The sequence below is a fragment of the Malaclemys terrapin genome, chromosome 25, assembly GCF_027887155.1.
Source record: "Malaclemys terrapin pileata isolate rMalTer1 chromosome 25, rMalTer1.hap1, whole genome shotgun sequence".
Taxonomy (NCBI): Eukaryota; Metazoa; Chordata; order Testudines; family Emydidae; genus Malaclemys; species Malaclemys terrapin.
The window spans coordinates 12,083,493-12,095,717 of NC_071529.1; the positions used below are offsets into that span (position 1 = coordinate 12,083,493).

The 12,225-nt window shown below is 56.5% G+C and overlaps 1 protein-coding gene across 2 annotated transcripts in view; it reads left to right on the forward strand.

The window, feature by feature from the left end:
- ARHGAP23 (Rho GTPase activating protein 23) overlaps positions 1–12,225 on the forward strand; it is a 129,164-nt gene that overhangs the window by 11,620 nt on the left and 105,319 nt on the right. Inside the window, exon 1 of one of the 2 annotated variants that reach the window (XM_054014374.1) lies at positions 11,886–11,966. The exons of the other annotated variant lie outside the window; for it this stretch is intronic. Coding sequence (XP_053870349.1) covers positions 11,913–11,966 — 54 coding nt within the window. The 5' untranslated portion in view covers positions 11,886–11,912. Of the gene's footprint in view, positions 1–11,885; positions 11,967–12,225 lie in introns of those variants that run through there. 2 annotated transcript variants of the gene reach the window in all.

Below are 12,225 nucleotides of genomic sequence, written 5' to 3' on the forward strand. Positions count from 1 at the left end.
CTGCTAGTCTCCCGCTTCCTCTGAGTCTGGAAGGGGTCCCGGGGCATCGCCCGTGTTGCACAGCCTGGTCCTTGAGCTACTTTCAGGTCACGGCCCGGCCCAGCCTGCACCCATCAGAAGGCTGCGAGCCATGGAGATAATTAACAGTCAAATCGGCTTGGATGTGAATTCCAAGGCCAGAAGGGTCACTGGGGTCGTCTAGTCTGACTTACCCAGGCCACCTCCCAGCTGGGGATCCCCAAGTGTGTTTCTAAAGGGGGGGTTCCTCACTTTTAGAGATGGGGAAACTGAGGCACAAAGCAGGGAAGGAGCTCACACAGCAAGGCAGTGGCTGAGTCTGGAATAGAACCCAGGAGTCTTGCACAATTATTAGCTCTCACTCCCTCCCACAGGGCAAGAACCCAGGAGTCCTGATTCCCAGCCCCTCCTCCCCCCAGTCACTAGGCTACGTGCCTTACAGAGCCGGGAATAGAACCACCGGGTCCTAATTCCGAGACGCCTGCTCTAATTACTAGGCAATGCTGCCTCTCCACAGCCATGACCACGAAGCTCCTGGATTCGCATGAATTGAAAAGAGGAAGGGGGTCTCTGTATCAGCCTGGTACAGCACAAGGATCTCTCAGAGGGCAAGGTGCTTCCCACCATGTGTTTGTGGCTCTGTGTCTGGAGGTCCCAGGCTGGTACGATTAGTAGCGGGGGAAGCGTGGACTGGTTGTCGGGGAGGAGGGAGTTTGTCCATTGTGGGATTAGCCTGCTAATTGATGGCCAGGATGTGAGCTCATTTCCCGTCTTGGAGAAGGATGGGAAGAGGGGGCACCGGGGCTGGCATTCACAGATGGAAAATGTGAGCAGGTGGCATTTGGACAGACTCCCCGCTCCCCCTTCCATGTAGTCTAGGGCTGTCCCCATTGACTGGGCTCCGGGAAGGGCTTGAGATCAGATTGGATTGTTCCTCATGTTTGAAATACGGTGCTGAGGTTTCCTGAAAAGGGTCTCAAGGGAGGCTGGGGCTGGGGCTGGCCCGGCTGGCATTTCCCGCCCCCATCCCATACTAGTGCATCTGGGATTGTGGGGAAAGAGGGTAAAATAAGACTCCAGAGACTTGCCCCTGCATGGGGGCGTGGGCAGGGTACGTCAGAGGTCTGCTTCACTTGCAGTCCCTTGGAGGGCGTAAATCACTCGAAACAGCAGGCCCTGCTTGTGTTGCTCTTCCTAACTCCTGCCTAACTGGATTGTATCCCCTGGGCGCAGGGTTGTGGGGTGGGAGGGGGCTGGCCCAAAGCAAGGTGCTGCAGGAAGCGATGTCAGTGTTTCGTCAGTATTGGTATCGCAGGAGCTCCTAGAGGCCCCATGCCGCCAGGTGCTGTCCGGGCCCCAGCTGAGATCAGGGCCCTGCTGTGCGAGGTGCTGCACACAGAGGCACCTGCCCCAACGAGCTTACCATGTAAATAGACAAGACAGACCCAGGGCAGGAGGGGAAACTGAGGCACGGGTCAGGGAAGTTGCACTTATAATCCAACTGGGCAACTACGTCCGGCCTCCCTTAGATCTCCTGGCTGTCTCAGCGGTGCGCAGGATTTGTTGTTACTTTGGGCAGTTTAACAGCTGCTATGTTCCATCCCAGAGGTGGCTGCATTTCAGTAATGGGTGAGGGGCTCCTGTGTGCATTCACAGTGTGTAAGGAGCTTTGGGAAACCTTCAGGATGAATGGGGCTATGGGATCGTGGGTGTTAATGTCACTGGTGTGTACAGATGTCTACTGCCTGGGGAAGAACCTCCACAAGGTGCTAGCAGTACATGGCCAATGACACACAGTTGAACTTCTCTAATTCGGTCCAGGAGAGGGCAGCGGTGGCCCATATATACCATCCAGGGCCCTACTATTCCCATTTTACTGCTGGGGAAAAGAGGCACTTAGACATGAAGTGACTTCCCCTCTGATCAGTGAGAGTCAGCACAAAGCTGGGGATGGAACCCAGGAGTCCTGCATCTGAACCATCCACTCTTGCAGGGAGGTGCCGGTGTTGCTGAGGGTGAACGCTGGGCCTTCGGCTTTTAGCGATGCTATTAATAACATCGCTCCCATTATCGCAACCCCTTACTATGGTGCACCCCACCCCGTGCACCCCAATGCCAGTGACTCACCCCCCAGGAGAACACTGGCTGCCTGCTGAAATGTGGCCGCTCATCCCCCTGCTGCCACCAGCAGATCTGCTTTGCTAGGTCCCCTCCCCCTCCTGCCTGCAGCGTTCAGCAATGTTTGCTGGGGAGAGGGGGGGGAGAAGAATCCAATCGGAGGCATCGATCCCTCCCGGGACTGCAGCTCCCAGAGCATCATGCACGGCCAGCAGCCTGTGTGGACGTGCAGGGTGCGGGAGGCTCCCAGAGCTTCCATCCCAGGTTGTGGAACGGGGGCGGTTTATGGCGCATGGGCGGGTGGTGAAACAACGTTGGGGCAAAGATTGGGGTGTTCGGATTGAAAATAAAACATAGCTGCCTCAGCTTGTTATGACCTGGGTGAGGTGGGGGGATGAGGGGTGAGAGGGGACAGAGAAACAAGCGATCAAAAGGAGAGGCTGAACATTAGGGAGGGGCGTCTGTCTGTCTATCACTGTACGTACCCCAATGTCTGTCTGTCGGGGTTCTCACACCGGTGCCCATCACCGTAGTATCCGACCGACCGTGTGTGATGTCTTGAGTGGGGGTGCCTGTATCCCCCTCTCCTTTCCAGGCCTGCCCTTCCCCACCACCCCCATGTTCCCCGCCCCATGTCACCAGCGGTACTGGCGGGGGGCTGTGTGAAAGTCAGTCGTAAGATGTCTCTCTCTGATGCATCTGGTTCTGAGCCTTCAGGGGAGGGGGGAGCTTATGTGAAAATGGGGCAGGAGGGTGGGGAGCCCGAGAGACATCAAAGAGGGGGAGACGGCAACAAGGAAGCGGGGAGAGAGGCAGATGACAAGGAGGTGGGAGACAGACAAGGAGGATGGGGGGGAATGTGGAACAGACATAAAACAGGGGGAGGGGAGAGAGATGGGAATGGAACTTGATAGGCCCCCCCCAATAGTAGGACGCCCCCAGGCTCATAGGTGTGGCTATCCCCCGGCCCCACTCCTTCCATTGTGCTCCCTGCGAGCGTGTGTGTCTGGGGAGGGGGCGCTTTCCGTCTGGCTACGCCCTGGTGGGGAGGAAGTGACTTGTCACTTGTATCCGACTGTTTATTCCCCGCAGCTGGCAGCTGCAGGGAGGGGAGAGATTCCTGATGCCAAGGCCGGTTGCTGGGAGGGGTGGGGGGAGGAGGAGAGAGGAACGGGACTTCGCGGCAGGGTTCGTTAACGAGGTTGTTAATAGGGGACGGTCAATAAAACCCCCTCGGCGTCCCCCGAGGCCGTGCAGAGGGGAAGGCATCTGTCCCACTTTCCTGATCTCCGGGGACCCTCCAGCTGCCGACTTTCAAGAGCTCTCCCGCTGGCTGAACCAGCACATCCAAATCCGAAGAGCTCGGGCCCAGATCTTCCAAGGTGTTTAGGCGCTTCAATGGGCGTTAGGTGCCTAAATACCTTGGCGGCTCCTCTGGGCCTGAGCTCAGCCTTAAGGCACCTAAATGAGGGCCCAACGCTCGGCGCTCCTGGTGTGACGCTGACAGCCAGGTCCTGAACAGATGTTGGCACCCAACGTGCCCGGCTCTTTGGAAAATCCGCCCACATACTGCAGTGCCTAGATGGGAGCTGAGCTCTTTCCCAAATCTAGGCGATTGTGGGTGCTGACCACGGGAGCATCTGGTCCTTAGCGGTTAAAACACCGACACTTTTCCCACCGTTGCTGCCAGTGTCAGCGAGCCCGGCCCCTCCCCCCCGAGGTTTCCACCTCCTTGGAAGTTTTCAGCCCAGGAGGAATTTTCCCAGGTTCCCATCCTGGTGGTGCTGACTCACCCCTTTTCCCTTCTGAGCCAGATACCACGGGACTCCATGCCGTTTAGCGCGCGTGTGGGATCTTTCAGAGGGAAGCTTCAAAACCAACGTCCTGTTTGTTCCCCACAGAGGTTAAAGATCCCACGGCATGTTCCCGAGGAGCTGTGGTTTGCCCTGATGTCCCTTTGCCCCCTCTCTGGTGCTGTGCAGTGAATTGCTGTTGGCTGCTGTCCTCCACCCCAGAGGAGGCTGCATTTCACCACTGCTGGGTACTGATAGCTCGCAAATCACTCTGGTTATTATTTTGATTACAATAGCATATAGTGGTAGGCACTGAACAAACACACAGGAACCGGCGGTTCATACTCTGGAGGCTCACACTTGAAGTAGACAAGACAAACAGAGGGCACCACGAGAAACAGAGGCATAGGAAGAAATGACTTACCCAAGTTCACACAGCAATAGGACCAGGTCTCCAGACTTCCAGTCCAGTGCCCTATCTACTAGACCACTCTGCCTATCCCAACTTCTCTTCTCCATACAGTGTTTGGAAGGTGATTTCCACCCCAGTAGATGCTTGTTTTGATCCTCCTATTTGCCCATACGACTGTGAGTTCATTCAGGACACAGGGGGCTAGAGAGAGAGAAAATTGTTCTTTTCTAATTGAAGTTTCCATTTCAGTCGGTTTCTGTCGTTTTATTATTATTTTTGCAAATGCCCCAGAGGAAATAGTTGTTGATATGAACTTGCTTAATTGTGTCATGGAAAATTTATATTAGACGTCTGTGTTTATGCTGCGTGTGTGTGTGGGAGAGAGGCAAAGATTAAAATCTTTGACAATTTACACGAGGGTCCAGTTTACTTAAGGGAGAAAACAAGCGGTTGCAGGAAAGCTGCTGTTTGCATGGTCAAAAGAGCTGTGAACCCGTCTGCTCTGCCTTTGCTCGTCTGTTCCTTATTAATACTTAATACTTAGCACTATTGTATTGTGTTTTCATCCACTGATCTCAAAGTGCTTTGTAAGCATTAATTCATTACGTTTTCGAACCCCTCCTCCCAGGGCCGGTGCAAGGAAGTTTCGCGCCCTAGACAAAACTTCCATCTTGCGCCTCCCCCCAGCCCTGCGGCAGCTCCCCGCCCCCCCTGCCCTGAAGCACACCCCCCCCCCGCGGCAGCTCCCCCTTGCCCTGAGGCGCCCCCCCAAATTTGGCTGGACAAGAGACAAAGGTAGCAGAGTCCCTGCCTCAAGGTGTTTACAACACATGAAGGTTTATTGATGATAATCTATTTTTGCCCCCATATCTACCCTGGTTGAACTCCCAGTCCTAAGTCTAGGACCACAGCCTGCTCCTACACCGGAGCAAACGCTGCTCCGGATTTAGTCCAGTGTCCCGAGCTCCTCCACCCATTGTCTGGCCCCGGTGCAGAGGGTGAGTGGCTGCTGTCTCTGGGAAGGGTCTTTGGCAGGTAGCAGCCGGGGGCAGAGGACAGGAGCCGGAGCAGGGCAGTGCCATGTGAACGCGCTGCCTTCGGAGTAAGGGGTGGGCGCAGGATGTTCTCACCTGTCCCCGGCAGGTTGATCAGCACAAACTCCTTGGCCGCGGCCACGTCCCGCTCCCGGGTGACATCCAGCGGCAGCACCTGCAGGCGGCTGGAGCCGGAGGCGGCTTCCCGCTGCAGCCGCTGCACCCCTTCCCCGCCCGGGCAAAGGCAGCTGGCGAAGATGGTGAAGCCCAGGAAGTGCAGCAGGTGCCCGAAGCCGCTGTCGCAGCCGGTGATGAGCACCGCCCGGCCGGCGGGCTGCAGCGCTGCCGGCCGCGGGAGCCTGGCCAGCAGCGCCAGGGGGGGTCGCTTCCCACATGGTGGCTGCGCAGGAGCGGCGCCAGGGATTTTGCGGCCCCCCTAGGTGGGGGGGTCCTTCCACGCTCCCGGTCTTCGGGGCACTTCGGCGGCGGGTCCCGGAGCGAGTGAAGGACACGCCGCAGAATTGCCGCCGAAGACCCGGAGCGCGGAAGGACCCCCCACCGCAGAATTGACGCCGAGGGCGGCAAAATGACGCCCCCCCAAATCCTGGTGCCCTAGGCAACCGCCTAGGTCCCCTAAATGGAAGCACCGGCCCTGCCTCCTCCCCTGTGAGGTAGGACTGTGGTCTTCATTTTACAGATGGGAAACCGAGGCACGGAGGGCTGGCTGTATGTAAGTCAATGCAATTCCATTGAAACGCATGGAGCTACGCTGCTTTATGCCAGCTGACGATCTGGCCTGCGGAGTTGCAGTGACTTGTCCAAGGTCACACAATGAAGCGGTTGCGGAGCTGGGAATCGAATCCAGCTTTCCTGCTCTGCTTTAGCTATAATGATACTGGAGGACCGCATGGTCTGGTGGTTAGAGGAGTGAACCAGGCCTCCTGCGCTCTGTTCCTAACTACCACTCAATTGATGTACCACCTCGAGCAAGTCACTTGCCTGCTCCGGGCCTCAGTTTCCCCATCTGTTAAATAGGGCGAGAAGCCCTCATGGTCTGTAGCATGTCACAGGTCAGTACCCTTAACCAACTCACCTTTGTAAAGCGCTTTGAGATCCCTGCTGCTACATAAAGTATCACTAGATGTCATGGTTTGCAATGTTGTCGTAGCTGCGTTGGTCCCAGGATATTAGACAGACAAGGCGGGGGAGGGAATATCTTTTATTGGACCAACTTCTGTTGGTGAACGAGACACGCTTTGAAGCTCTCTTTCAGTTAGATGGGCCGGATTCTCAGCAGATGGGAGGCTGCTTAGCTCCATTGATTTAATCCAAGAGCCGCTGATTGTCCCCAGTTGAGGATCGATGCTACGGGCCTAGAGCGAGACAGTTCTGAATATTCTGTGCTGCATAAAAAACACGAAAGGAGAGAGATCCGCAGCTCTCGGCATCCTCCCGCCTTCCCTGAGATGCTTTGCTTATTTACGTCTTTGAATGCTGAGTTTCCATGGCAACTCTGCCCCCCCACTTCTTCTGCGGTTAGAGCCTTGATCCCCCTGGGGTGGGGAGGAGGGTGATGCAATGATCGAGGGGGGGCTGTCTACCCAGACCGGGAGGCTCATTGCCGTGTAGACGCAGCCTTGCAGAACTGGTGCCGCAGCTGTTGTCTGGAGTTTGTTGTGAAAGGCCTTTGGTTCCCCTGCCCCTAGGGCTGGTCCCTTCTGTCTTAACTAGAAGCTCCCCCTTGGAGAACCCTGCTAGTAACACTGATGCACCTTTCATAGAGTCCTAGACTTTAAGGTCAGAAGGGACCATTATGATTGTCTAGTCTGACCTCCTGCATAACGCAAGCCACAGAATCCCACCCACCCACTCCTGTAACAAACCCCTAACCTATGTCTAAGCTATTGAAGTCCTCAAATCGTGGTTTAAAGGCTTCAAGGTGCAGAGAATCCTCCAGCAAGTGACCCGTGTCCCACGCTGCAGAGGAAGGTGAAAAACCCCCAGGGCCTCTGCCAATCTGCCCTGGAGGAAAATTCCTTCCCGACCCCAAATATGGCGATCAGCTAAACCCTGAGCATGTGGGCAAGACTCACCAGCCTGACACCCAGGAAAGAATTCTCTGTAGTAACTCAGATCCCACCCCATCTAACATCCCATCACAGGCCATCTGAGGATCTCAAAGTGCTTTGCAACCACCAGCTAATAAACTGAGTCTCACGCGCTGGTGAGTCAGTGATAATCCCAATGTTATCCATGGGAGGAGTCGGGGCATATGGAGAGGGGAAAGGATTCTCCCAAAGTCACACAATGGGGCAGCGGCAGAACCAGGAACAGAGCCCACAGCTCCTGGGCCTCAGTTACAAGCACCAAGCCACGCTTTTGTCTCCTGCGAGGAACAGAACCAAGCAGTCCTCCCCTGCCAGGACCCAGCTAGACCAAAACTTCAGGCTGCAAGATCGAAGAGCAGAACCCAGGAGTCCTGACTGCGGTTCCCAGCTATAAGCCGCAGACGGAACTCCCTCAAGAACTAGGAACAGAAACCAGGAGTCCCGACTCTCAGTCTGCTCTGATCTGTAGGCAAATGTCGCCTGTAGCACCAGCATTCTCTGGTCTTGTGGCTTTTGCTGTCCCATCCCCCATGCCCCAGTCTGGATCTCTCCATCCAGAAAGACATGGGCACAATTCCTCCCTCTTTTCCCCTGCCTTGTTTTGCTCTTCCTGTCACATGCCTTTCCCCTTCCTCTCCGCTGAATGATGTCGCCTGAGCGATGATGGCTTGGAAAAGAGGGGGAGCTCGCTCAGCTGAGTCTGGCTCCGGCAGGAAGGAAGATGACATCTTGGCAGGCTCAGCGTGCATAATGGGAGCTGGGGCCCTGATGCTCCAGTTTATAGCTGGGACCTGACAGTCAGGACTCCTGGGTTCTGGTCCGGATTCTCCAGCGTGAACCAGAATCGCTGCATTACAGTGACTGGAGTTACATTGGTGTGGGCCCTGGGGGACTCTGCAACACACTGATGTCAGGTGAAGGAGACATCGGGGGAATGAATAGCTTGATTCAAACCCTGCTAAATGGAGTAACTGTCTTGTGGAGGGCAGCGCTGGCACAGACTCAAGGGGGCTGGAACAATTTGTACAGTGAGGGTGCTGAGAGACATTGAACCAAACTGTAAACCCTGTACAATGGAAACCACCGCAAGCCAGGGGGTTTCATCCTGGATGAAAATACCGAGCGGTCTACTCTTTTAAGCTCTGTGAGCACCACTTTCCACGGCATTCCCCCCTTTTCGTTCCGGTGTTGATTTCCATTTCCGGGCTGGGGTCAGTGTTGGTGAGGGCGGAGGTGGGTTATGGCGAGTGCTGGCGAGCGGCTGCTGGGATGTGGCAATGAGGCCTGATAAGTGAAATAAAACCGTAATAAAATCCGCTGCTGCTGTTAAGCCCCCGCAATGAGGGCTAGATTTTTAGAATGCCACCTACGTGAGTTTGCTTTAACTGCTCCGTGTCACTTTATGGCCTCCATAACCCCTCATGATACCTGTGTGATGTATCATCCCCATTTTATGCTTCGAATCATAGAATCATAGGACTGGGAGGGACCTTGAGAGGTCATCTAGTCTAGTCCCCTGCACTCATGGCAGGACTAAGTATTATCTAGACCATCCCTGACAGGTGTTTGTCCAACCTGCTCTTAAAAATCCCCAATGATGGAGATTCCACAACCTTCGCAGGCAACTTAGTCCAGTGCTTAAAGACCCTGGCAGTTGGGAAGTTTTTCCTAATGTCCAACCTAAACCGCCCTTGCTGCAATTTAAGCCCATTGCTTCATGTCCTGTCCTCAGAGGTTAAGAAGAACAATTCTTCTCCCTCCTCCTTGTAACAACCTTTTACATACTTGAAAACTGTTACACGTCCCCCCTCAGTCTTCTCTTTTCCAGATTAAACAAACCCAGTTTTTTCAGTCTTCCCTCATAGGTCATGTTTTCTAGACCTTTAATAATTTTTGTTGCTCTTCTCTGGACTTTCTCCAATTTGTTCACCTCTTTGCTGAAATGTGGCGCCCAGAACTGGATCCAATACTCCAGTTGAGGCCTAATCAGTGCGGAGTAGAGCGGAAGAATTACTTCTCGTGCCTTGCTTACAACATTCCTGTTAATACGTGGGGAACCGAGACACAGAGAGATTAAGTGACTTGCCCAAGGTCACATGGGAAGTGTGTGGCAGAGTAGAGTGTTAAATCCAAGGTTCCCAAATCCTAGGCAAGTGGTGTAACCACTGGACCATCCTTCCTCTGGTGCACCATCCTAAGAGAGAGGTTTTCACTCTCCTTGGCAATCGTGTATGTCTGAGAGAGTTTAGTTTGTCCCTAGCCTCTGTTTTCCAGAAGCTGGGAATGGGTGACAGGGGATGGATCGCTTGATTATGACCTATTCTGTTCATTCTCTCTGGGGCACCTGGCATTGGCCACCGTTGGAAGACAGTATACCAGGCTAGATGGACCTTTGGTCTGACCCAGTATGGCTGTTCTTATGTTCTTATGTTTCTATGCAATGCTTAAAAACTGAGTAATGATTATTTTGATGCCGAGATGCAAATAGGCATTTACAGGGCAAGGTGAGGGAAGTGGCAGAGTAGAAGCTACTGGGCATCTGGACTGAGAGCAGACGCTTTTGTGATGTCCAGTGTCTTCATGCGCCCCGTGTCCCTGGGTTTCATTTCAGCACCTGCAGGGTTGTTTTGTATACCACGGGCAAAGCTGCAGGTGGCAGGGAGTGCAGGAAGGGTTAATGGTGCCCTCCACTGTCCACCCTTTCTTTGCTGCTTGATGTAGGTTCTCTCTGGGGAAATGAAGCTGGGACCCCCTAATAGAGTCGGTCTCTGCCAGGCCCTCTGTCTATCCCAGCTCTGCAGCTGTCTGTGTGTGGTTCTTACCATGCCACCCCCTGTTTTCTATGTCTGTGCTAGTCCCTGCTCTGCCCATCTGAGTGTCTGTGCCTGTCCCTTCCCTGCCCTGTGTCAGTCCCCCTCTCACCCGTCCCTCTGTCTGTCTGCCTGCCAATCCCTGTGTCCATGCCAGCCTCTGCTCTGCCTATCCCAAGCCCACTCCTGGTGTCTCTCTGTCCATGCCAGCCCCTGTCCATCAGCCCTGGTGTTTGTCTGTGCTGGTGTGACTCTGACCCTGTGACTCTGGCCATGCCAGTTCCTGTCCCTCTGTCTGTCCATTCATGCCTATCCCTCTGTCCACGCCAGTCCCTAACTCTAACCTGTGTCTGTGTATCCTGGGGTGTTCCTGTCTGTCTGTTTGTCCGTGCCTGTCTCTATCCCTCTGTCCTGGAGTCTGTCCCTGTATCCATCAGCGCCTGTCCTGGGGTCTGTCTCTGTCATTCTGTCCCTGTGTCCATCAGTGCCTTTCCTGGTGTTTGTCCCTGTCACTCTGTCATGGTGTCCGTCCCTGTGTCCATCAGTGCCTGTCCTAGTGTCTGTCCCTGTGGCCATCGGGGTCTGTCCCTGTCCCCGTCGGTGCCTGTCCTGGGGTCTGTCCCTGTCACTCTGTCCCTGTGTCCATCAGTGCCTGTCCTGGGGTCTGTCCCTGTCACTCTGTCCCGGTCCCGGTCGGTGCCTGTCCCGGGGTCTGTCCCTGTCACTCTGTCCCTGTCCTGGTCGGTGCCTGTCCCGGGGTCTGTCCCTGTTACTCTGTCCCTGTCCCGGGGTCTGTCCCTGTCACTCTGTCCCTGTTACTCTGTCCCTGTCCTGGTCGGTGCCTGTCCCGGGGTCTGTCCCTGTCACTCTGTCCCTGTCCTGGTCGGTGCCTGTCCCGGGGTCTGTCCCTGTTACTCTGTCCCTGTCCCGGGGTCTGTCCCTGTCACTCTGTCCCTGTTACTCTGTCCCTGTCCTGGTCGGTGCCTGTCCCGGGGTCTGTCCCTGTTACTCTGTCCCTGTCCTGGGGTCTGTCCCTGTCACTCTGTCCCGGGGTCTGTCCCGGTCCCGGTCGGTGCCTGTCCCTGTCCCTGTCCCGGGGTCTGTCCCGGTCCCGGTCGGTGCCTGTCCCGGGGTCTGTCCCTGTCACTCTGTCCCTGTCCTGGGGTCTGTCCCTGTCCCTCTGTCCCGGGGTCTGTCCCTGTCCCGGTCGGTGCCTGTCCCGGGGTCTGTCCCTGTCCCTCTGTCCCTGTCCCGGTCGGTGCCTGTCCCTGTCCCGGTGTCCCCCCCCTGTCCCGGTCGGTGCCTGTCCCTGTCCCGGGGTCTGTCCCTGTCCCGGTCGGTGCCTGTCCCGGGGTCTGTCCCTGTCCCTCTGTCCCTGTCCCGGTCGGTGTCCCCCCCCTGTCCCGGTGCCCCCGTGTCGGTCCGTCCCTGGCCGTGCCAGCCCCGCCCTCGGCCCGCTCGGCTCAGGGCGGTCGCTGTCCCCGCTCCGCCCGGAGCCGCGGGGGCGGGAGTCTCTGGCGCGCCGGAGCCCGGAGGAGGCGGAGCCGGAGCCGCGCCCGCCCAGCCCGTCCCCCCGCGCCCGGCCGCCCCGCTCGGTGCCCAGCGCCGCCGGCTCCCCGATGAATGGAGTCGCCTTCTGCCTGGTCGGGATCCCGCCGCCCCGCAGCCCCGAGGTGAGCGCGGCCGGGGGGCGTTGGGAGGTTGGGGGGACGTTGGGGCTGGAACTGGGGGACGTTGGGGGCCTGGGGAGATGTTGGGGGGCTGGGGAGTGGGGCTGGGGGGACCAGGGGCTGGGGGGGACGTTGGGAGGCTGGGGGTAATTGGGATGTTAGGAGCCTGGAATGGGGGGATCTTGGGGGGCTGGGGAGCAGGGTTGTGGGGGGGGGCTGGGGATGTGGGGGGGTGGGGATCAGGACTGCAGGGGGGGACGTT